Below are 27,004 nucleotides of genomic sequence, written 5' to 3' on the forward strand. Positions count from 1 at the left end.
CAAAGCTTTGAATATGTTTCTCAGGCTTTTTTATGACACGTAACATGACTTTCCTTCTTTGGGACTGCTCTGACTAAGTGAAATATAGCATGCTGCACCATAGTTAACATTCAATCTTAAACTGTAGATCTCACTATAATACCGTAGGTGAACTGATTCAAAGGTCAGACGAAGGACCGCATATATCTTGTGCCAGTACCATGCCTAGCACAGCAATATCATTTTCAGGCCACATTTCACACTGATGGCTGGAAAAAAAAGGTAGGAAACAAATGAATAATTCATTATGAAACTAAAACAAGTAACCAGTTTATAAACCCACATTCATATAACACAGTGTTCCAAAACCATATGGAAGCCTCATATGTAGCCCTTGTATATGGAATATTGTCACATATAGAACACATAGATTTTGCAACCTAAATCACTCTATGCCCACTGGATAGCCAAATGCAGTAAAGAGTTGAGAATATCATTCAAATGGAGGACAGCTGGTGGCAAAGGAAAAGTGTAATCTTCCTGAAGTTTACCAGAGTATGAAATCAGGTTTGGTGTACTGTAGTTACACTGTTTGTTCAGCCTAAGATATTAAACCTAATAAAACTAAAAAATAACTCACACAGAGGATTTGGTATTTTCCAGCACTGACAAACTAGAAGGAGATGTTATATGACTATCCTGACAAAAAACAACAGAAAAAAAGAAAATCAAACTGGAAATATATTTATGGAGTCAGAGCTAGCTGTCAACAGTTAAGAAGAAGAAGAAGGAGAGATATCCCATAGATGAAACTAAAATGAATTACATTAACAACACTAGGCAGCACGTAAACTAAGTTCCTCATAACATAGACCTGAAATAAGCGAAATCACAAATTAGACGAAGAGAAATGGAAGGATATGGTGAACGAAGTAGTAACTAGCTAGCAATGACGATTTTGGGAAATTAAGCTACTCTATTTAGTGTGCTTCAGGGATCAGCTGGACTGATTCATATGATCGTGTAATAAATACGAGGTAATATTATTTCACAGTTTCATGGCATTGAGGAAAGTTCTACAGCAACTAACAAAAGCCTTATGCTACATTATATTGCATTTCTTCCACAGCCCAAATAATAAAAATTTTTGAAACAAAAATTTGCCATTATTTTACCTTTAGTTCACCCCTTTCATTTATTAAGAGATTTTGTGGCTTAAGATCTCTATGTAGTATTCGCCTTCGGTGACAGTACGCAAGACCACGAAGAAGCTGGAAAAGGAATATCTGAAAGAACAACAAATAAAAAAAAATTAATACACAAACTACGCAAACTGCATTATGATCATGTGCTTGGGAAAAAAAAAGAAAGACATTGCAATACACTATACTGAAAAATTACATTGTAATTGTTAAGGGTTGTTAACATCTTCTTCAGAACACATCAAAAGATTGCATACTGCAACTTGGAAATGCTTTTAATGTGGTTAATTAACTGGCTTGTATATACAAGACCAGAATTTTAAGAATATTAGTATCCCTTGGCAGTTCCTACAATTTTCTGAGTGAATGATACCATTACTACACACAAAAAATGTACTTCCAGTCCAATGCTGTCCCATATCACACTTGCACACTGGTGCAGGTACCCACCAGGCGGTCCTATTGCGAACACTGTGTACATGCACGAACAGCTTGGCCACTACAGCCTGCATGTTCTATGACAGTGCAATATGATCACGTACTCTATGGCTTGGCTGAAAGACTATACCCAAGTCAGCTGACTGCACACCCCTGCCCCCTGGAGATCAGAAATGGAACAAGTTTGAGTCAAAAATTGAGGGTTGTATACATTAGAAATCAAGGCACCACTTTTACATCAGTGATATACTGGCTTCCTTTCTTCCCACTGTTCTGCGAGTGCGATGAGTCTGAGAACAGTGACACTGTGGTCACTTTCTACTCATCAACTAGTTCTCTCTTGCTAAGGCGGAAGGCTAGTCGTGACATAGTACGGAAGTTAAGTGTGCAGTCTTACTGTAGTAAATTAGCACTGATAGAGTGGAAATGACTGACTTTTGGGATCAGATGAGCCCTAGTGAATCAATGTTTTGTGAGACAATAAAGCATGTAAGAAATAAATTAAGTGATGCAGTGTATACAATTGCCAATGTGCAACTGATATTGATGCCTGGAAAAAGTTTCATGCTATAGTCCATATGTCATAGGAAAAAACATATGTGCCCTCTCAAATCAAAATAAGACACAGAACAACATCACTGTTGTGTCCCTGTAACCAAAAATCAAGCTATCTGTGTGTTCTTTTGGCCACAGAAACTTGTATTTATGGGCTAATAGCAAGTTGTGTCACTTATAATTCATTTTTGTAACTTTCTCAAAGACTGCTGAAAATTTATTTTAAAAATTAATCACCATTCAGGGGATACATTTTATCCTCATTTTCTTACACTGGCATGACAGACAACTCAGTAACAGGTTGAAAGTATGTTTAACTCAACATAATTATTCACACACAGCCACCTTATTTGTATATAATACTCATCATGCCCAATGGTTGTTGTCTATGTAGCAGCAATGGCACGAGCCCTCGGTGAACTCGTGTACTCGCTCTCCTTTCTATGCTGGCATAGTCCACATGTACCAACAATAGATGAAACTGATGAGTTTTCAATTAAATGGGCAGCAGTGGAGACTGGTGAGGCAAGTATCCGAGATAGTGTCATAGGACCTGCTGGCGAGTTTAAGGTGAGTATACAGAGCTTGTTTCTGATCTCTACTGCCCACATGTAACCATGGGCACCCAGCTGTCCACAGGTTGACACTTTAACTGGAATAGCTTGATATGGGAGAAGCAGTAAAAACCATGGTTAAAGATACTATTTTTGGTCACAGGAAAGGTACCACTATCGTGCTGGACGTAATATTGTACTGGTATGAAATCATTCCATTATCTGCTTGTAGTGATGTGAGTTAAATAATTTGTTATTATTGAAGTTTTTGCTCTAATGGACATTCAGAGTCACATGGAAACACCTTTTAGTAGTGAGTGTATAACTTACCTGAAATATCTTTACTGGAGGAAAATATTGGAACTAACTTTGCAGGCTGTCAAGGGGTGGGGTGGGGGAAATCATGTTCTCCCACAAGGGGTAGTTATAGCTGTACCTGAGTAACACAGCCATTGTTCACATGCATTCCAACATATAGTAACTGGAATCACACAAGACCAGAAGACAATGGCCGACTGGTCAAGGCTGTCAATGGAGAGTCGCCGAAAACCACAGACAGACAACAACAGCGACAGCCAAACTTCGAAGACAACACAACAGAATTACAAGGCCAAAGAGTGGACCGAACTGAGGGCCTAGACGTACTAATATCAAAAACCAAGCAATGAGGAAAGTATGGAAACAGAAGTGCCTCATTAATGCATTGCAAAGCTGATAGGATGAACACAAAAATTATGTATAATAAGTGGCTGCATGAAAGGCATCTCAAATCTCTTTAACAGATGCATAGTGTACATGATAGTGCACCACGCTGCACAGTTCAAGGAAATTAAACTCTGAATCTTGTTTCCCATGTAGTAAATACATCGTAATGGTTGTGAAAAAGTAATACCTCAGTGACAGAACACCTTGGACATTGTGGGAAGGGTTTTAAAAGAAAATGTCCCCCCACCACACACACACACACACACACACACACACACACACACACACACACACACACACACACACACTCCCCTACCTGAATACAATCAAACTGATTTGAAACATAATTAAACAAAAATATTATGTGACAAATTTCTGCAATCTGTCATTACAAACTTAGAAAGGATGATACAAAGGTGCACAAGGGAGATAACAGTACAAGACTGGACAAATGTGGCTGTATACGTGAAAAACACTGGAAGGAAACATTGGCACAGCAATGCTCTAATGTTGCAGGAACTTGAAAAACATTGTAATACAGTTTTGAAGTGAAAGTATTGACAAAGTGAGTCACCAGGGAACTGATTTGCATCCAGATAGTTCAAAGAGCTACTTATACAGATACTGTCTTCAAATGTGGTTGATGGAATCACACTTTAAAGATTCCATATTTAATAGAGAATCAACAACTGTGGACAGTTCTCAGTAAGAATCATTTCTGTATATAATAAATTTGTTCTTATGGGCTGCATATATACAATATGGATGATTATTTTTCTCTAATGATACTAATATTTTGAAATGGAGGGCACCTGCAGTTTCACCTCCCACAGTGGTAGTGTAATGTTGTGGCACTGAGACAAGAAGTGTGGATGTTGTGGAATTGCAACAGTCAAATTTCAACTAGACTACCCCATCCCCTTTACAACAGAGGCTAGGTGTCCTTCAAATAAAATTTGAACACATGTAAGAAGCTGGTTAGAAGATGTATACAATTTAAGAAAAACACATTCTAATGGAACATTATGTGTTCCTTTTATTACTTTATTTCCATCCAGTTAGCTGTCACACCAAAAGAGGCTTTACTATTACACAGCAAATTTTCACTAATTAAATGTAATAAAGTATTAACATTCCATACCTTTACATTGTTCATGCTGAGAATGTTGCAGCACTCATCCATGTATTGCTTCAAATCCTTTTCTAAATACTCAAACACTAAGGTGAGAGACTTCTCAGTATGAACTATGTCATGTAATGTCACTGGAACAAATGTCATTATCTGAGAAACATGTACACAAAAAATTAGCACAAAACATTATGTTAGAATAGAATACAATCTTTGTTGTCACATGACATGTAGTATCTTTGTCATGCAACATATCATATACAATCACCTGACCGAAACACTGGTGACTTGTAAATGAACTGAGGAAAAAACAGTTCCAAAGTATATGAGGTACTTCCAAAGCTACAACTGATTCTTTGTCTTCTCTTCCATTCTCAGTGCTGCAACTGCCAGCTTCCTATTCAGCTTGTATTCAGCTCACAAGAGTATAACACAGCTCATCTGCAACTATCTGGTGAATGAAAGCCTGAATCCCATCACCATAAACATATCTCTGACGTCTTTCCATTTTTTTTTAGGTAAGTCATTTTCTTTTAGAGCAACCGACCTTGAACCAAAGCCAAAAGTTCCAAAACAGTTCAGTGCAGTATTTTAAGTCACCACACTCCTGGCAGCAACAAGCAAGTGTATAGTTTTCAAAATGTTCATATTTCCTCATGGACTAAATTATTCTCTCCACAACAACCACTTCGTATTTTGGTTTCATGCAATGAACTATGACCAGGTACAGAGGTGTAGGTGACTTGTGCAGTTAGCAGGAAAAACACAGCATTGACATTGCTAAAAAAATTAAGTCACCTCTGTACGTGGAAGGGATCTTTCTGTCATAAGAACAACCATTCATTTGTTCCAGTCCTGGCACCTAAACTTTTAGGTAACACTGTAAAAATTTCTGTGGTCATCCAGGCATTGATACTGAAGTCATAAGTGCATGGAACTCCTTTCATGTTTTTAAAACATATCGTTTTAAACTTAACCATTATTAATGATGAGATCATTTCATTTCCATCAATTATAACACACAATTCTTATCGGTTTTTTGTTGTCCCCCATCTCTACCCTTTTACCTCTGTCATATATTTTGCCAGTCGTCAATAGTAAGAAACCACAAACTCTCTGGTATGTTAAGAATTAAATAAAAAATAAGCTGTAATTCATAAATAATTTCATAATAATTTTTACAGCAGTTTCACCAGAACCACAAGAAGTGACCATCAAAATGTTGGAGTTTCTTAAACGTAGTTTCTTTAACCCTCGAACGGGCATACTGTTGTTTTTATAACATGAGCGGGTGCGTAGTACACATTTACAGAACAGCTGCCTTTGTTACCAGTGTACACATGTATGAGCAAAACCACAGTTTAATCTCAGTTTAATTAGAAAACGATAAAATAAACTTACATTACATAAACCAAATCACTGTATAATCAATAAACTTTCATTGTTCAAAAATGTTCAAATGTGTGTGAAATCTTATGGGACTTAACTGCTAAGGTCATCAGTCCCTAAGCTTACACACTACTTAACCTAAATTATCCTAAGGACAAAAAAAAAAAAAAAACACACACACACACACACACACACACACACACACACACACACACGAGGGAGGACTCGAACCTCCGCCGGGACCAGCAGCACAGTCCATGACTGCAGCGCCCTAGACCGCGCGGCTAATCCTGCGCGGCAACTTTCATTGTATCATTCCATTATTGCGTACACATTATCTCATGGTAATGACCCATTCGACACATTAAACAGCACAGTTGCATAAGATCCCACCCAACTGCCTCATTGTGGGACTGTGCTGCTAGCTTGGAATCTGGATAATTTTCTTGTACAGATCATAAATTTTTTCTCACCTAGCTTGCTGTTTATTTTGTATTACTGCTGCCAACTTGGACACATAACAGCACAACTTATCACTGTGTTAGCTGAAGCAATAATGAAGGAAAAGCTCTGGGCTCACAGTTGTAAAATAACAATGGAACGGTGTAAGACAATGTTTTTTATTGTTAGCACACTTCATACATGGATGCGGACACTCGAGGGTTAATATTAGGTTTAACTGTATTTGGCCACTGTGCCATGAATTGCATAACTCTACACAGAATCCTGCATTTTGAGGATTTATAGGCCTCAGTGATGGTAAGAGAATTTTTTACGCTGTCATACAAGTGAAACAGAAACAATAACTTCATAGCAGCTTGAATGACCTCATATCTTTTGACTCAAAACAATTTTCCATTTAGTATGTAAGATAACAACATTTTAATAGCAGCTTTTTCCAACAGACAATTATGGTTATTATTCACATTGGTTAATATTTGTTGGACTACTATAATATTTAATGATTTTGTTTGCTACTGTGAGTTTTCATAAAGAAAAGCTTTGAGAAGAACTTTTTATTTCCACAGGTCATTCATTTTGTCAACTATTTATTCTACTGATCTGCTTGCTCACATGAAAATAAAACAACATTTGTTACCTAATTGTTTGCATTGCATACTACTGTCAAATAAGTGAATCTCCAAAGTTCTTATGGAAGGTCATTACAGTTCCTCGACTATTAAATTCGTGAATAATGGGCATATCTGCTTACAGAAGTCAAATAAATGAATTGCAAAAACAAAATTACAAATTCAAGTCCATTGCATTACATGTGTATTGGTTAACTCACAATGAATATGTATCCTGAATGCTATCCAATGACATGTGATATACTGACTTGCTTTCACCCAAATGATCATATGTCACTGTTTCTTTTTACTAAACTCATATGATATAGGACTGAAACAACTTAATACTTTTTTTAGTATATCGTAAAAATGTTAACATATTAACCATTCAAATTTAAAAAAAATTAATGATGGAATCAGTAGTTCAAGTACACTACATCAGAAAATAATGTTACCTATGTTGGCATGTCTGAGCTCCCTAAGTAAAGAAACCTCTCTTATTGCTGTGCATGGAGCGCCTTCTTCATGTTCAAGGCGAATTTCTTTTAAGGCAACAAGGTTATCAGTCAGCCGTGATTTTCCTTTGAAAACAGTTGCATATGTGCCCTGTAAGACAGAAAATATTCACAAAAAATTAACTGAAATTGGAAATAACAACACTTACCAATCTGAAACATTAATCTCTCAGAAAAATGACAACTGCAAACCTAGACTAGAAATGAAGATACAAGATTTGGAGAAAAGGTAAGGGGTGGTAAGTAGAGCTATCTGAAAAATATTTACACCACCATTACTATAATACAAAGTAAAGATCACAGAGCGTGCGCACAGTAGCAAGCTGCAACGATGATGTCGCATGTGACCCTGCCACCATCCAGCAACCAGCCATTGCCATAATCTATTGTGTTGCCATTGTGTTTTGAGGGGTTCTGAGAGAATGTTATGAATTGTTTATGGCGAAAAATAACAATTTACTGTGCAATCATGAATTATACTAATCCCTGCAGAAAAAGAGAAACATTTATAAAACAAATATGGATAAATGCCAGTAAACATGCCAATTTTTTCTCTGTTGCCATAACATTTTGCTGATTTAGATTAAGAAAGGTATTTGTAAAGTGAAGTGTTGAATCTGCTTCCAAAACACAAGCTGACCCCCCCCCCCCCCTTCCCCCCTATGCTGTCCCAGCTCTATATCTTCCATTTTCCGTGGTTGATTTAGAGGCAGCAATGAGCCCAACAGTGAGAGAAAAATTCACACACATAAAATGAAGTTACCATAAAATACAAGAATAGATTTTACAAGTAAATATGTTACGAATTAACAGACAAATTGGTATTAAAGGAAACATTAACTATGAAAACAAATAATGCTGTAAATGTGTCAGAGCACATTTGTATCAAATGATTATACCTGGTGATAAAAAAGTCAGTACAAATTTGAAAACTTAATAAACCATGCAATAATGTAGATCGGAAAAAAAAGAAGGAAAAAAAATAAAGTTCACAAAATGTCTGACAGATGGCGCTGGACAGCAAAACGTGAGTGACTGCACATGACAATTGTGTGTAAAAGAAGCTGTAATGAGAGAGAGAATCAGATGCGCCAGCACCCGCAGCATGTTGACGTTACCTGAAAAGGCGCTTTTAGTGAAGCTGTATTACCAGAATGGGGAATGTGCTAGTTTAGCGTTACGATCCTATCGCCATAGGAAGGGAATTCGAATGGGTTAAGGGCCATTGACAAATGCAGCTGTGGCGAGAATGATTTCGAAGTTCAAAGCCATGGGTTGTTTAGACGATAGATCTCGTAGTGGCCGACCGAGCACAAGGCGTAATGCTGCTGAGACAGTTCGGGAAGAAATGGAGACTGTAGCGGGTTCGTCTATGTATGCAGTCGCACGTCGCACCGGCATTCCATACACTACTGTTTGGTTGGCACTGAGGCGTACCCTCCGATGCTATCCGTACAAAATCCATCGGCATCATGAACTGTTACCTGACGATTTAGTGAAGCGGAGGGCATTTGAGGTGTGGGCGTCTCAAAAGATGACGATTGGAACGTGTTGTGGACCGACGAAGCTCATTACGTTGCCCCGAGGGTCTGTCAACACCCACAACTGCAGAATTTGGGCTACCAAAAGTCCTACAGCTGTTGTGGAAACTCCATTGCGCGACGAGAAAGTCATGGTATGGGTTGGGTTTACCACATCTACCGTTATCGGGCCTTTTTTCTTCGAGGAACTGCGTGATGAGAGGTACACAGATATGTTACAGAATCGCATCATCCCCAGCCTGGATGATAAACACCTGCTGGAACGTACGATGTTTATGCAGGATGGCGTTCCACCCCATATTGCTAGACGCATGAAAGATCTCTTGCACGCGTTGTTTGGTGATGACCGCGTGCTCAGCCGCCACTTCGTCATGCTTGGCGTCCCAGGTCCCCAGACCTCAGTCTGTGCGATTCTTGGCTTTGAAGTCGCAAGTGTATTGTGATCGACCGACATCTCTAGGGATGCTGAAAGACAACATCCGACGCCAATGCCTCACCATAACTCCGGACATGCTTTACAGTGCTGTTCACAATATTATTCCTTGACTAAAGCTACTGTTGAGGAATGACGGTGGACATATTGAGCATTTCCTGTAAAGAACATCATCTTTGCTTTGTCTTACTTTGTTATGATAATTATTGCTATTCCGATCAGATGAAGCGCCATCTGTCGGATATTTTTTGAACTTTTGTATTTTTTTGGTTCTAATAAAACCCCATTTCATTCCAAGCACGTGTGTCAATTTTTACCTCTCTATCTACATTATTTTGTGATTTATTCAGTTTTCAAATTTATACTGACTTTTTGATCACCCGGTAAATTATGGAAAATGAAATAAAAGAACTTAAGCAAAATAACACAGATTTACAAGTTCGTCACTCTTGGTATAATGCAGAGGTACTAAAATGAAACATTTTCAAAGAGGGGTTGTGGTTCTTTTCCTGACTGTCAACAACAAGAGATTATGAAAAGATTGTGGACTAACTGGTCATCTGAAGATATTTAAGGGCAGTGACTTTACACTGTTTATCTCAAAAAGTGTTATGTTTGGCCAAGGAAACATTGAAATATCCTCTTCCTAGTGCAGTCATTATTACAAGAACACTAAAGGAGTTTAGAGAGTCACAAAGTGTTGCTGATTTAAGCCTTAATATGATGAAAAACTAATCAAAGATACTACCTAAATTTGGAAAAAACATGTAATTCTTAGTTTTGATGAAATGAAGTTAACAACGACTTATGTTTTTACAAGGGTAGAAGAGATTGTTGGAGAATCCAACAACAATTCTCAAGTTATGATCATCAAAAGTTTGTACGAAAATGAAAGGAGCTTACTGATTATACTTTTTATACAGCCACTTATAAGTAAATGTTAACTGAAATAATTCAAGTTGTAGAAACACTGAATCTGAATTTGTATGTGATATGGGGCCTTCTCACAGAAAACTTATAGGCAATCTAAAGGCTATACTAATTACTCAGGATTCAAAAATCCATCAGATCAAAAGAAAAAAGTATTGTTTTCGGAGACACGTGTCATACCTCAAAGCTGCTAAGGAATCATCTGCTTGAGTAAAGATATTGAGTGGTTGTCTCTCCAGTATTGCGTCCTCACATACTCCAGCTGCTGCATGCAATGCACTGGGTTATGTCCACATGAAGATTTTGGTGCAGCATCGCATCTACTGGCCAGAAACTGATAGCAATATTGAACACCGTGTGCAGGTTTGTGCAGCCTGTATGCAGAATCAGGCAGCACCACTGCATCAGTTTTCCCCTCAGCCAATTCTGGAGCACCTTGGGGACAGGGCGCACATCGACTTTGTGGGTCCCTTTGTGAGTAGAGGTTGGTGATCAATGTATTGTCAGTTTTCTATGTGTTGCCAAACTGTCCTCCATGACATTGACAGTCACTATTTGCACATTGTTTGTCATTTTTGTTATCAAGCGCTCTCCACAGATCCTAGTCTCTGATAACGGTTGGCGATTCGCGATGCGGGAGATCGCGGACTTTTGCATCCACATTGGTATCCAGCATCTGAAAACTGCACCATTCCACACAGCCTCTAACATGGAGGTGTAGCGATTCGTGTAAACATTCAAGACTCAAATGAAAAAGCCTCTGTCTGCCTCATACTGTGACAATGGACTATCTAGTTTTCTTGCCACATAATGGGTCACATTGGTTAATGGGCGCAATCTGATGGGGCATTTAGAAGGGCGCCAACTGAGGGGTCTTTTGGATTTGTTGCACCCTGAGTCACAAGCGGTCTTGTGGCTGGCAGCAAAGATGGCTGCTGGTTGTAGTGGTGGGCCACAAAAGTCAGCATTTGTTTGTGGCAGATGATGGTTGTGAGCACTGGATCTGTTATTCCAATTAGTTGTGCCTGCAACCTTGCCGCCACCTCCTAGCTGCCCCAGTGACGCGGTCGGTCAGGGCATTAGTCTAATGAGGGGGAGGGAGGGAGGAGTAATGGGGGGTGGGGAGTGCTCTTACCAGTTGCAGTATGTGCCACTGTGGGCAGCTCTTTGTGCCTTCCGCCAGCCTACCTTTGACAGTAGACTGGGATACCAGCGAGCATAGCTCCCACAACTGCTGATGTGGTGCCCCTGGAATTTGACCCAGTGCCCTCCTCCCCCTACTTCCTAATGGTCAAGTGCCCATCCCAACTGATGCTGGTGGACCAACTGTCACAAAAGCCTCCACAGTCTTCCATCTAGCTGCATCAGCATTGCTTCCTTCAGTGGTCGATCTACTGCCAGGGAACCTCGCGCCCTCACTGGTTTTGCAGCAGAAGCCAGGCCATTTTCAGCCATTGAAATGGATGCGGATGAGGTGGTGAAGATACAGCGGTGGAATAGGACAGAACACTGTCATGAAGGTGGCACATGAAGTATGTCATGTGCAGAGTCACTGACTAAGGTGTTTACCTGTCGGCTGTGACAGGCCTGGCTCAGCAGCTCTTACATTGATTTCAACTACATGGACTTCGTGCTGCACTGCACGAGGTTTTAGCATGCTAGTGCCAGTTGATAGTACTGGTAATGTCTTCATTTATATCCGTGCTCATCTGTACAGGCATTCAGACTCACTGCTCCCCACAGATTGACTAGCACATCAAGTTTTGTTCCCTCCTCTGGTGTTCAGCTCCGTGGCCCTGTTGTCGAGCCACAGTCAGCTCCTATAGTTACATTTGTGCTGACAGTGACAGTTCGCAGCATTATCACATCGAGTGTGGATATAAAATAATTGGTATGTAGAGTTAGAGTTTAGAATGACATTACTGGGGGTCTCTCCATACCACAGGTATATGTGGTAAGCCTGTGCAAACCCCTTCCCAAAGCAAAATTTTAGTGCCCTTGAAGATAATGAAAAAGGTTTATGTATGGGCACACAACATTTTGTTTTAAAAATAATTTTGTTTGTAATCGAAAGAAACTGACATTTTCCATCAACACTGGAAGTCGTGTGGAAGATGAGATGAGTAGCATTTGTTTGGGGTAACTCCAGCTACACATAGCAAAAACTAAATTCCAACAATTTACCAAAACACCAGAGAAAATGGACCTGAGGACTCTTAGGAGAGACATCCTGCACATGTGGAATGCCACATCAGTTAATAAGGCTTCAGACATTCTATCAACGCAAAAATGTCTAACCCATAAAAAGCAAATTAAAACGAAGAAATGAACAGTAGATAGGTGGAATGTTGCAGGCAACTTACACGAAAATGACAGACATTGAAAAAACACAAAAATACTTCCTTCTAACAATACAGTAATAACTGACATAACATAGTAATCTTTCAAAAATCTTACAGTATTTTTCTTCTGCTGGAACATAAGGATGGATCCCTGCTGTTATGATGGCTCCTCATTCATCAGATTATAAAACAGTACCAGTTAAAATACAATTTTATGTAAACTTCTATGCTTTAAATACAACAGAACTGTGTTAAAATGCAACTACATTTACTCTTCCTTACTTCTTGTGTCACCACGATTCTCTGTTGTAGTCTCCCCCGTTAGCTGAGTGGTCAGCACGGCGGCATGCTGCCACGCCAAGGAGGCCGGAGACTTTCTCTGCTCAGGGACTGCGTATTGTGTTTTCTTCATCATCATTTCACCCCCACCTCCGACACACAAGTAGCTCAATGTGGCATCGTATGCAATAAGCACTTGCCCTCCGCGGCCAAACTTTCCCGAATGGGAGACTCCCGGTCCACAATGCCGTACGCTCATTTCCATTTCTCTGTTGTACATTATGCTGCTGTATCTGCTACCTCATTTACCTCATTCCCCACCTGCCTGACTAACCAACAGATTGATAATTCCTTTCCCACTGTCTTACAGAAGTGGCAACTGTGGAGATAATGGATATGCTGAATAGGCTGTGAGTAAAGAAATATTTAGGGGACTCAATAAGCAGATACTAAACTACTAGCCATTCTGTTTTTGTAAATGCTAATAGATGAAAGACATTTAGAATAGTGTAAGCTCTCCACGACACTTTAATGCAAGCAGTTCCAGCTCAAGCATGCACCATTGGCAGCCAGACACCCACCGGCAGAGGTGGGCTGGGGTGGGCAAACAGCTGATGTGGGGGTGGTCTTGAGGACAAGGCATAGTGTAAGTGACCGTATTGGACTGTCTGAATACATGAAGGGTAGGGGTAGCCAACCAGCTCACTTATACACAGAATGCTTCCAATAGGGCCATCTGGTGGGTAGCCTACACTATCTTCACTCGCCTACACGTATGATAAGGGATGCCTTTGCTGATGGAATGTTAGAAAGGCCTGTGTTAATGACTGATAAGAGTTCATAACATTCCATGCATTCCTCATAGTATGAATATTCTGATAAATTTAAACCAAGTTGGAAAATTCAGTGTTGTGTGAACAGGTGAATTATCTCGAGACAACTTCACTCAGTTTTTGCTGGTGTGTAAGGCTCCAGGGTCCTCTGCAGATGGTTAGCTTCTGAACTGTTGCACAATCATATGCCTCACCCTAGCTGACAAGTATGACACAGACTGTCATTTTATTCCTGGACAGTATGATGTGGAATCCCATAGCATATTATATGCTCTAAAAAATCTAGAAAGAAATAATAGTTGAGGGAGGTCTGAGAGTTAGTGTAATTGTCCATGTTGTGAACTTCTTGGAATAGAACATAATTTTTAAACACAGTAACACCAAGTAAAATATGCACTCTTTCAGTGATTGTTTCACAATCTGTAATGAGAGGAAAAGGTGCAGAATGGTGTGTGCAACATTCATATTGACTGTCAGTCCATCTTTAGGCCTGTCCCCCTGTCAGGCATTATTTCAGTAGAGACTGTATTTCCTTAATACATGGGTGCCATTTCAATAAGTATTTTTTCCATAATAGTAAACATTGAGACCATCCTTGAGTTTCAAGTTTCAGATGCTCCAAGTATGTTCCACTGGATCTTAGGAGGTATTTATGTGTGGAGTTTCCTTAGAGTTTGGTTTGAAGATGACACAAGACTCATTTTAATAAATGTCAAACAATGGAAAATCCTGAACAGAATGTAACAGTATTACGAAAAGGAGTGTTGCTACTCACCATATATCAGAGATTATGAGTCACATATAGGCATAATAAAAAGACTGTCACAATATAAGTTTTCAGCCAACACACACACACACACACACACACACACACACACACACACACAGGCGCGCGCGACTGTAGCCTCTGGCACACTGCAAAAACAGCAGCAGCGCATGATGGGAGTAGCAACTGGGTGGGGGTAAGGAGGAGGTTGGGGCAGGGAGGGGAAGGGATAGTGAAGTGCTGCTGGGGAGTGCGCAGGAACGATGTAGAGAAGAGGACAGGACACTTAGCTGCAGTTGGGTGGTCAGGGGAGAAGTGGAGCAGGGGTTGCGGAAAGGGAGATGTGGGTGGGTGGGGGGGTTGGAAGGGGGGGTAGCGGAAAAGGAGAGAAGTAAAGAGACTGGGTGCATTGGTGGAATGACGGCTGTGTAGTGCTGCACTGGGAAAGGGAAGGGGCCGGATGGTTGAGAACAATGACAAACGAAGGTTGGGGCAAGCAGGGTTACAGGAACGTAGGATATATTGCAGGGAGAGTTCCCATCTGCGCAATCCATAAAAGCTGGTGTTGGTGGGAAGCGTCTACACGGCATAGACTGTGAAGCAGTCATTGAAATGAAGGATGTTGTGTTGGGCAGTGTGCTCAGCAACAGGGTGGTCCACTTGTTTCTTGCCACAGTTTGTCAGTGGCCAAGATGCAAGACCTATCCCATACATCCTCCCACCACCACCACCACCACCACCACCACCACAACCACCACTTGCTCCAGTCTGGTCACAAACATCACATATCCCTTAAAAGGCTGGGCTACCTATGTAGGCATGACAACAAACAAGCTGTCTGTCTGCATGAATGGCCACTGTCAAACTGTGGCCAAGAAGCAAGTGGACCACCCTGTCGCTAAGCATGCTGCCCAACATGAAATCCTCCATTCAAATGACTGCCCCACAGCCTGTGCCATATGGATCATTCCCACCAACACCAGTTTTTCTGAATTGCACAGGTGAGAACTCTCCCTGCAATATACTCATATCCTATGTTCCCGTAACCCTCCTGGCCTCAATCCTCTTTAGTCATTGTTCTCACCCATCCAGCCCCTTCTCTTCCCCATTCCAGCACTACACAGCCCTCATTCCACCAATGCACCCAGTCTTTTTACTTCTCTCCTTTTCCACAACCCCCCCCCCACCACCACCACCACCACCTCTCCCCTGCCCTCGATTTAACCTCTCGGCTGCACCTAGTTGCCCTACCCTCTCTCCACCTTGTCCCCATGTGCTCCCCAGCAGCACTTCATTGCCCTCTGTCCCTACTCTGCTATCCCTCCCCCTCCCCACCCCAGCCACCTCCTTACCCCCACCTAGTTGCCAATCCCATCATGAACTGCTGCTGTTGCTCGCAGTGTGGCTTTAGCTGCCAGAGGCTGCAGTTACGTGTGTGTGAGTTGCATTTGCGTGTGCGGGCATGAATGTGTGTATTTTTGACAAAGGCCTTGTTGGCCGAAAGCTTATATTGTGAAAGTCTTTTTGTTGTGCCTATCTGCAACTCAGCATCTGCGCTATATGGTGAATAGCAACTTTCCTTTTCATAATACTTTAGTAAATGTGTGTGATGAAATGGCACAAGACTCATTTTAGTAAATTTGTGTGCGTAAAACCATGCACTTTTGTCTGATTCCATGCCTTCTTCTTCCCCATCTTCCTTGGACTTTCCTCAAGGGATGTGGGCTCCCGAAGTCTACTACCTCCTGGAAGGTGAACTAAACTTTTCCAAGTATCTTCCAACAAATATAAGTACTTTTCAGATTACAGGAATTCTTTTACACGCTTCCTGGATCCATAAGCATGATGTCTTTTTCATAATACCAATAAGATGAAACATAATCAGTTTAGATCTTGTGTTTTATTAGAATTGTAGTTGTTCATTTTTAGATTCTTCTTTCTAAGGATGACTGCCCACTCACAATTTGTTTTCAGGATTTGTATCCGCAATGGGCCCATATACAGGACGGTCAGAAACAGTCTGAGAAACTTTTAACATGCTGAGAAATAATTGTTTAAAAAAAAAAAGTCATTACTTTTCACTGCTTCTCGGTTAATTAGCATCAAAGTTAGCAAATCAGGCCATTGTGCACGCAAATTCCAGTGGCCTCCCAGATACAATTTGTGTCAGTTGTTCTCATAACATAGATGATAGCACATGAGACTGTTCAGCTTTTGGCTTGTGTTTGATCCCTACGACCATCCCATGTCCAATTTTTGTATCACTCTCTTGCTTGGTTTTAGAAAACCAAGAACATGTTTGGCAGCACCATCTCTGGCAGGCCACTTCAATTTGTGCATGCAGTGGCTTGATTAGGTAACTTCAATGCTAATTAACTTTGAAACAGTGCACAGTATCAATTTTGTTTCTTAACAGTTATTTCTCAGCACAACCTACCCTGCAACACCCTCACAAGCTTTACACACTGTTTCTGACCACCCTGTATATTACTAAGTACTTTGGAGATTTGGGAATTAGCCTACACTGTGACTTCCTCAAAAGTAAAATAGGGAACAAAGTTGGTTAAATGTAATAAATCTAAATTCTGCGCAAATTCCTAACGTTGAGTCCCATCAAATATTTTTTCTCATTTTACGATTGAAGTTTTTTAAGATTTGTGCCTTGTTAGTGACTCAAAAAATTAAATTAATTCCGTAACACTCTATATCATGTAAAATCCTGCTGCTATGGGTCAACAATTGTGATGGAGTTTAAAATGTTATGACAGTCCAGTTTGGAGTTTAGGCATTATAATCTGAACGAATGATGGAACCAATGAAAGCATAGCAAACCACCCTTTCGAATCCTCCCTACCATCATTAAAATTATGCATTGTGGTTCTTTCATACCATTTTCTTTAAATTTGTTATTTTAACTTCTCATCCTTCTCTATATTCTGTGGAAAAGAATTTGCTCCTATATAGTCACAAAGTGAAGCTTGGTAAAAATTTAATGGCTGTGATAGTTATAATGCCAAATGATCTTATGTGTATTTTATATTCTATGTATATTTTCACATAAAGTAACTCTAAATACATATAGAACAGCAAAAATTAAAATAATGCTATACTTTTTCTTGTACATACCTGCCCAAGTTTATCTAACTTTGTATACGTTTCAATACGCCCAAATCCAATCTCTGAAAGCGATTGCCTTCTCGTAGCACGTGTGAGTGGACCCTCAATTGTAGGACTCACATTTTGCTTTGCAATAAAAGATTCCGGAAGATGAAGATCAGCAGGTAATGACAGTCGCTTGTTAATGTCTTGCTGCAAAATAATCATACACAAATTCCATATAATACAATAAATGAAATTCCTGCAAGATTAAGTGCTGCTTTGTATGTATTGTTTCTAGTAGTACTGTTGACACATTATAGTTAGCAAAATAAATGCCAGATTCAAATAATTAGCAAGAAATAACACACCACAATTCTGAAAACACAAAATGTAAAAACTTAACTAATTTCAGTATGTGCTATTTATAATGTCACAACAACCAGAGCTCAAGCTTTTGTTTCCTCACGTATGACAAAAGTTATTAAGACTTCAGGTCTTAATAACTTTGGAACTATTCCACACAGTCCAGTGAAATTTTTACAACCCAGTAACATCCACTTAGAGAACACACTCTATGAATCAAAACACCAACAACATATTTCTGAGGGAAAATAAAAAATTCCAAAATGCGATTAAAAAAATGTAATACGTTAAAAGGTACATATTGTAGGTGCCTTCTATGCCAAATATAATTCACTCAAAAAGGGTATAAATTTTTTGTGGTAAGCTTAATGTGACCTAAACACACACAGAACTCATCTTGCCCATATCAGTCACACAAGCAGAGTTACATGCACACGAGAATACAACAATTTGAAAAATTACCTACAAAACATGGATTTTCGAAGTGTGGTAGCACAAAAGGGACAAGTGATATCCAATCCAAATTTCAAACACTGCATAAGTAGACCATAATATAATATGTGGCAAAATTTCAACTTGTTATTGCAAGGCATTTGTGTACAATAAAAGTTGACAGAGATGTAGTTGGTTACGTTTCTTTTAACACGATTTAGCAAGTAATAGTAATGATGCAGACAGCTTGTTTCAAATAAAGCTGCAGCAATTGTTGGGAACCATTAGGCAACAGAAAGGTAATCAATGGTAGTTTTCAGGGACAGAATGAGTCATTGTTAGGCAGGAACAACAAAGGAAACAAGCAACAATTACAGGTTACTCATGTTTTTAAGATTCTAGTTCAGACTGGTCAGTACTGTTGTGGAAAATCAGTATGGAGGCAGAAGAGTGTACTACTGGTGGTGCTTTTGTTCAAACAAGTTGTTGTATTGGTAGAGCACAAGCATCTGCATGTCATAAAACAACATGTGGAACAAAATGTGGCATTCACTTTGTACTGTATGATCTGAATGAATTGGACCAAGATTTGTTGCTATGGAGATTCGGGATACACCATGTGGGCACAAGAAGTACAGTTCCAGGAAACTTTAGTGTTTTTTATCATCATATGAAACTGTTTCTGGATAAGTATTCTTTCCTACAAAGAAGTTGTTTTAATCCATTTCGGATTCATAAGAAGACAAGTGTAGCCTCAGAGAAATTGATATAATATCAGTATGGAAAGTGAATCAGTGCATGGGACTTAACATGAAACCAGGACAAAAGTTACGATCCACATGTGTTACACTGCTAAAAAATGATGAATATTCTGATAATTTACATGACAGTGACGAAGAGTATCAGCCACCTACAACCACAGCGGATGAGCAATTAAATACTTCAGTTACTGCTCTTGGTTTGTCTCTCATGAAGACACACAAAGTTGGAAAAAGAGACAGGCCCAGCTATGGTAGAAGAAAACTACAAGAAGCTCAAACAGAATTAAAACACAAAATAGCTGACACACTAATGGTGGAAGAGGAAGAACTATCTGCTCCATAGGAACAGAAATCATGCCAGAAATGCTCTGATTTGGACAAAATTGTGCATGATTTGAAAGAAAAATGTGCCATATCCACACGCCAGAAAAAAGTAGCTATTCTTACCCCTGCACCTTCCAGCTGGTCTATTGACTACACTGCAAAAGAATTCAATGTTTCTACATATATGGTAAAGAAAGGTAGGAAAATAAAAGCAATCCAAGGAGAGCTTCCACAACTTCAGCAGGCTCAGGGTAAGCAACTGAGTTCAGAAATAAAGGTGCTAGTGTCGGAGTTTTATGAAAATAATGACTACAGCCGAATAATGCCTAGAAAAAAAGACTATGTAACGGCAAAAATGGGAAATGTACGTGTACAGATGCAAAAAAGACTGTTGCTATGCAACATATCAGAACTATATGTAGAATTCAAGGAAAAGTATCCCAATACCAAAGTAGGTTTATCATCTTTTTTCAATCTTCGGCCAAAATGGGTTGTGCCTGTAAGTTCAAGGGGCACACATAATGTTTGTGTATGTGCGACCCATCAAAATTCTAAGCTGATGTTTGCTGCTATAAAGGATTCTGGTCTGGATTACAAAGGTGCAATGAAGCTGCTAGTGTGTAACATCCGTTCCTACCAGTGCATGATACAAAGGTGTGAAAAATGTCCTGGTAAGGCAAATCTTGCAGAACACATGAATAACAAACTGTATGGTGAACTCCTTATGGATGACAATGAACTTGTTTCTTATAAACAATGGACACACATCGATTGCACAAGTCTTGAAACAAAGCAAAGTACAGTGGAAGATTTTTTTTTTAAATGTGTTGTCAAAAAACAGACAAACTGACAACACACAGCTTCACAGCAACAGCACAATCGGTTTATCTCCAGTTTTGTAAGGATAATTTGAAACAAGATGAAATTATAGTAATACTAGACTTTTCTGAAAATTATGCATTTATAGTTCAAGATGCCATCCAAGGATATCATTGGGACAACAGTCAAGCAACTCTCCAGCCATTTGCGATTTACTATAGAGGTGAATCGGGTGATGTGCCTGTCATGAACCTGTGCGTTTTTAGTGACTGTTTAATTCATGATGCCATTGCAGTTCATGCCCGCATTCGCACTGTCATGACACATGTGAAAAACAAGCTGCCTCACATACATTTTGCGAAATACTTCAGTGATGGGGCAGTTAGTCAGTACAAAAACTGTAAAAAATCTCAAAAATTTATGCATGCATTACCATGGTTTTCAGATTCACGCCGAATGGAATTTTTTCACAAGTCATGGTAAAAATAGATGTGATGGTATTGGTGCTACCATTAAGTACATGGCATCACGAGCTAGACTGCAGCACCCTACAGAAGGTCACATTCTAACACCTCTTCAATTTTTTCCCCAGGTACAGAAAAATATCTCTGGCATACAATCATTCTATGTTTTGAAAGATGAGGTGAAATCAGTCAAAGAGTTGCTAGAAAGCAGACTAGAACACGTTAAAACTGTTGCCGGCACAAGGAGCCATCATCACTTCTCTCCAGCAGACTCTGACAATGTGCAGATGAGCAGACTGTCCGGTTATAACTATAGGTTCATGCACAACATGTGTCTTCACAGTGTGTCTGACTCAGGATTCAGAAGCAAAAGCAGCAACATACAACCAGGTTGCTATGTTATTGCTGATTATGATGACAAATGGTACTTAGGATGTGTTGCAGAGTGCTGCGAAGCAGAAGGTGATGTATTTGTGAACTTCATGGCACCAGCAGGACCAGCAAGATCATTTCATTGGCCACGTTTGGCAGACAGGTGTTGGATTCCTTTTGAACATATTCTTATGACAGTTCCAGTTCCTACCACAGTGTCAGGAAGACAGTACAATTTGCCACTCAATGTACAGAGTACAGTAGCTAAAGTGTGGGAGAATTTCTGTTCGAAGCACAATCGACTGGTTTTTAGCAGTTAAGGCGCAGTAAACATTAATTAAAGGTTGTGTTAATCTGTCTATATGTTGTTGCTTAGTGATTAAACAGTTGTGGGAGAGGATACGAGAGGCAGAATAGTTTACGATATGTTTTTACAAAATTGGGTTGTGGAGCAATGGCCCTATCACCAAATACATCTGTCAACTTCCATTGTACACAAATTTCTTGCAATAACATGCTGAAATTTTGAGATATATATCATTATGGTCTACTTATGTAGTGTGTGAAATTTGGCTTGGATACCACTTGTCCCTTTTGTGCTACCACACTTCGAAAATCCATGTCTTTTAGGTAATTTTTCAAATTGTTGTATTCTCGTGTGCATGTAACTCTGCTTGTGTGACTGATATGGGCAAGATAAGTTCTGTGTGTGTTTAGGTCACATTAAGCTTACCACAAAAAATTTATACCCTTTCTGAGTGAATTAGATTTGGCATAGAGGGCACCTACAATATGTACCTTTTAATGTATTACATTTTTTAAATCACATTTTGGAATTTTTTATTTTCCCTCAGAAATATGTTGTTGGTGTTTTGATTCATGGAGTGTGTTCTCTAAATGGATGTTACTGGGTTGTAAAAATTTCACTGGACTGTGTGGAATAGTTTCAAAGTTATTAAGATCTGAAGATGGGTCTGAAGATAGACTGCCAGATGCGGGTTGCAATTTCCGGGTCACGCCACCTTCTTTCACAAGCCATAATTGTGGAACTAATTGGCAGGGGAAACTAATACTTTGTACACGAGTGTTCCACACATGGTAGAATTAGTGTACTGAATTTCAGTCAAATCTGAGACTATGAGCTGGAGTTGGTCGAACTGACATGGAATGACCCAGTAATATTTACAGAATAACCATGCAATTACTGTTAGTAAAAGAAAGACTATTTCAACACAGAAAAGTTTTTATCAGCAATATGCCACAGAACGAACCCATGCTATGTGTCATATTTCTTCATCTGCTTCTCCACACAGTCACCATAAACATAAAATTGTACAATGCCAATTTAATAACTTATTCCCTTCCCTGTAGCCAACATTACAATCTCACTGTAAGAGAATGCAGCTCAAAGTGCACTACATGAGCCTTTACACACAGAGAAAGAACTGTCATATGCCATGAAATGACTGTGATACGACTGAGTACATCTATACATACATATTCTATGCTTTCCAAAAGCTCTTTATCTACGATATGTGAATTTGGCCCACATTTATAAAACAGTATACATGTAAGTTTGAGTTTAAACTGACTAATTTATTATAAGACAAACTTTGTACACTCTTCGCATTGCATACAGAGATGTCTTAATCAACACTGCATGAAGCTACATACATATTAACTCGCAAGAACATAATTTGGATCTAGTAAACTTGAAAATGAACATTAGTGTCTCTCATATATCACGCTTCGTACGCTAACAATGTTACTGTGATCAGTAAGTCAGGCTTTCACTGAAATTCAAAGGGCCATCAACAAGTTCTCCTGGATACATATTTGAAGTATTACAGCTGCTCCAATCTGCTGATATCAGTACAAGAATGATAAAAATTTATCATTAGAGATTAGTATAAAAACAAATGTTTAAAGTGATGTTAAACTGACTCCAAGTCACCGAAAAATGGTGGGCAAAGTACTGCTTTTCTCTTTGGCAGTGTTAATCTCTTAGATAACAATGACAAGTCTGAATTAAACTACAATACAACTCTGAATTAAACTACAATTGGAACAATATCTTTCATCTTGGACCTTCCCTTGAAGTTATTCCTACATTGACTTTCCATAATATTCTAGTAGTTAACACAAGAAATTATATTTCATGAATTCAGAAAGTCTTCAACTGCATAATTCAATCTTTTCTATAAAATCTGTTCCCCAATGTGACAACAGGTTTAAAAAAAAATAATTACCATTACACGAGACGTCATGTATGTACATATAAGTCTAATGATAATCATTCAGTAAAATCTAATGGCCACTTAATTAAATGATGAACATTTTTATACACTGATAAAGTAAGGCAGAAACACATTCCTGACCTTCAAAATATCCCTAAATAAACTTCTGCATACCTCACTCAGTCTCCGACATTTTGGACGAAGTTTCACAGGAGCTGGAGACATTACTTCATCTGAAGTTCCTGATGCCTCTTCTGATTCTCCATCAGATCCAAACCGTCGATTCTCATACACTACACCTTAAAACATAATTTTGGTACTGACTTAATGATGCAATTTATACATTTTTACAACTATAAATTTCATAGGGGTCAATCCAAATGAAGTGGTCCAATAAAAATTAAGTTGGTTGCTTGACCATTTTTAAATGTTTTAATTTTTTTATGTGTGATTACTCCATAATTGAGAAGTTCAAAACAATTTTTTTTTTTTAATTTGCCTTTCACCTTTACTGAATGGCGACCATTTTCATTTGTAAGCACGCGATGATGTTTCAGTTTAGAGACATTGGCAAAAATATGAATATCTCTGCACTGGGTTAAGTTACAACATTGCATGATTGTTTCTAGAAAAGTGTCCTCTACAACATTGTCTATTACACAAAATACCCTAAATTCAAAAATAACTAGTCAAAATTACCTGCAAAGTTTGGTATCCAAATTTTCAAAAATCCACTCCTTAGTCTCAAAAATTACAAACAAGGAGTGATTTATGAGAGTCCATTTTTTTCCTATAGTTATTTATCATACACTACTAGCCTCATACAGAGCAAGAACACTTACAAATGTTTCCTTAATTTTTTATGAATTTTTGAAATTTGAAAATTTTCATTTTTTGCAAATTTTGGGGTTAATTATCTCAGGTGGGACTGAATATAAAAATATGATTTTTGCACAGTTTGTACACCTATATGATAGCAACATGCTGTAAAATTTCAACACTGATATCTGACTGTGAACGAAGATATAAATTTTTGAAAATGAGGAGATAATCCACATTACTCTACAAATGATCTTATGGCTGTTGCCTATTCATGTGTGACATGGGTGGGATATAATCAATTATTACTGAAGTAAGGTACTGAATTATATGCAAAAAATGGAAACATCACTGAAATTAACATCTATATTATTTTGACATGCTTAAAATAAATATTTTCAATTAACATCCTTCAAGATGCGACTGTTTCTAAACCTGGTGGTGAATGTTAAGAACACTTATTTCTTCAGGCAGCTTCTGTGATATATAATACGACCTCCAGTTGCTGTGGTAAGTTCAAGCACAGAAAGTTTCCTTAAAACATTTTTCATTGGTATTCAAACTTTGTCACTAGTAGATTTCTTGAATGATGTTCTTGGGCCAGTGGGGCGGTAAAAATGCACAAAACATCATTGTTTTTTAAACTTATTCTTTCAACCTCTGCAAGTCACCACTGTCCATCATACACACATGCCACTATGTCATTCATTCAGTGATGTAATTTTACTGACGCAATGATACTCATAAATTCTGGTTTCTGATGTTACATAGCATCGAACTAAGTTTTCTGCCTTGTTCCTTTTATTGCTAATATAGTTTTCAAATCTGGTTTGAAGTGTTATTTCATATGTAGAACCACTTCTTCTTTCTTGATCAGAAAATAGGTAATGCCTTTAATATTATCCTTGCAAAAGACATACATGTCCTATACTGTGAGAATTTGGTCTGTAGTTGGTCTTTGTAGGATGACTTTACTTACTTCATCTTTTGTTGTACCTCCTACTCCATCACATGCATTTTTACCACGGCAAGATGCAAAAAAGTGCCATTCAGCCTCCGACCCAAAGTCTACTTTGTGGTTGCACAGATTTGAAAAATTCTTTTTGTTCTTATACTGACTAACACTTCCATCTGAAAAGTATATCAGCTTCTCAACCTTGGGAAAATTTTCTTTTATGTAATTTATTACATACTTTTGAAATACATGTACAGCCAAAGTGTTGTGCTCCAAGTAGTCGCTTAGAATGCAAATTGAAGAACTCTAAACTTCATCTTTCTCATTTTTAAAGTAGAGAATAAATGGATGCACTGTTGCCTGGTCATTGACCCAGTGGTACCTTTGTATTGCAGCCTGAATCACAAATGTAAAATTTTCTGCAAAATCAGCTAGCAATATGCATTCAGTTTCATGAAGTTGTCCTTTTTTGTCCTTCAAAATCTTACTTTGGATTTTAGAAACATAGTGGTGACTTTTGAGTTTTTGTAAGTTATCAATTAAAGATTCCAAGTACTCTTCCTGAGATTTAACCATTGTTATTATTTCTGTCCTGTCAGTTGTGACCCACTGTTTGAAGGTCATACTGTCTGGCATTTCCTCATCATATTCGTGAAACAATTCAATAACGGTTTCCTTACCAGGGCATTTATTACATAAAATCATCATGCAGTCATAACTGTTACTGTCACAGACCATTAAATCTAGGAACTCTTTGTAGTTAAGATCACTGAGTTTTGCACCCGCAATCATCAGTTTGACATTTTGATGATATAAACAAACACATACAGAGTGTATCCCTGAGGATCCAGAAAAATACACCGCTTAGGGCAGAGATCACAAAATTTTGAACTTCCAATTTTGCATTCACGATGAGAATTTTTGATAGCTACATAAAATTCATTTAAATTTGACAGCACTAGTCATTTCTGCTTTGTTACTTTAATTCCATTTATAACAACTCTTTTGCTATCTTTGCAACCTGGGCACATTCTACTGTTTTCCTCATCTTCAAAAAACTGCTGAATCTTTTTAATTGTTTCTTCACTTATACCTACTCCTTTCTTCTTTCCTAAAACTGGAAAAATGCCTTGCTCTTTCACTAATTTTTGGGTTAGTTTAACCAAACAATGAGAAACATTGAATTCATGAACTATTTCTTCTCTTGACCATGAGTCAGGGACCAAACATAAAATTTTAACTTTCTCCTCTTTAGATGTCACTGAACATTTAATTTTTAATTTCTCTATAAAGCTTAAATATTCAGTGTCAGATGATGCTGGTGATTGGTTTTTTTTTCTTCTTCTTCTTCAGAAATAATGTTGGTATCTGCATTATTAAAGCATGATTCCAAGTCTTTTATAATTTTGTCTGAAATTTGTTGCACCTTATTTTCAATAGCTGCTTTTCTTTTTCTGCTACTTAATTTTATTATTTTTGAAGCAGGGGATATGTCTAACTTAGAACAAGCAAAATGCAATATGCTAACAGCTTCCTCATTAAGAATATAAATGTCATTAACAAGGTTACATGATTCTGGTTCTGGATTCACAACAAATATTTTTGAGTAACAATTTGGGCACAGGGAATTTCCAGGAATCATATTATGTTTCACTTTGGAAGCTGTTTCACTCTCACATAACAAGGACAAATGTTCAAG

The 27,004-nt window shown here is 38.5% G+C and overlaps 1 protein-coding gene across 4 annotated transcripts in view; it reads right to left on the reverse strand.

Moving 5' to 3' along the window:
• Positions 1-27,004, reverse strand: part of LOC126184877 (cyclin-dependent kinase 17-like) — a 205,255-nt gene that overhangs the window by 60,743 nt on the left and 117,508 nt on the right. For 3 of the 4 annotated variants that reach the window (XM_049927505.1, XM_049927502.1, XM_049927503.1), the window contains 5 exons: positions 23,706-23,830; positions 17,787-17,969; positions 7,477-7,627; positions 4,575-4,696; positions 1,155-1,265 (listed from right to left, as the gene is read on the reverse strand). In XM_049927505.1, coding sequence (XP_049783462.1) covers positions 1,155-1,265; positions 4,575-4,696; positions 7,477-7,627; positions 17,787-17,969; positions 23,706-23,756 — 618 coding nt within the window. In that variant the 5' untranslated portion in view covers positions 23,757-23,830. The remainder of the gene's footprint in view (positions 1-1,154; positions 1,266-4,574; positions 4,697-7,476; positions 7,628-17,786; positions 17,970-23,705; positions 23,831-27,004) is intronic. The other variant, XM_049927504.1, reaches the window with a different exon arrangement.

This window comes from Schistocerca cancellata, chromosome 4 (genome assembly GCF_023864275.1).
Source record: "Schistocerca cancellata isolate TAMUIC-IGC-003103 chromosome 4, iqSchCanc2.1, whole genome shotgun sequence".
NCBI lineage: Eukaryota > Metazoa > Arthropoda > Insecta > Orthoptera > Acrididae > Schistocerca > Schistocerca cancellata.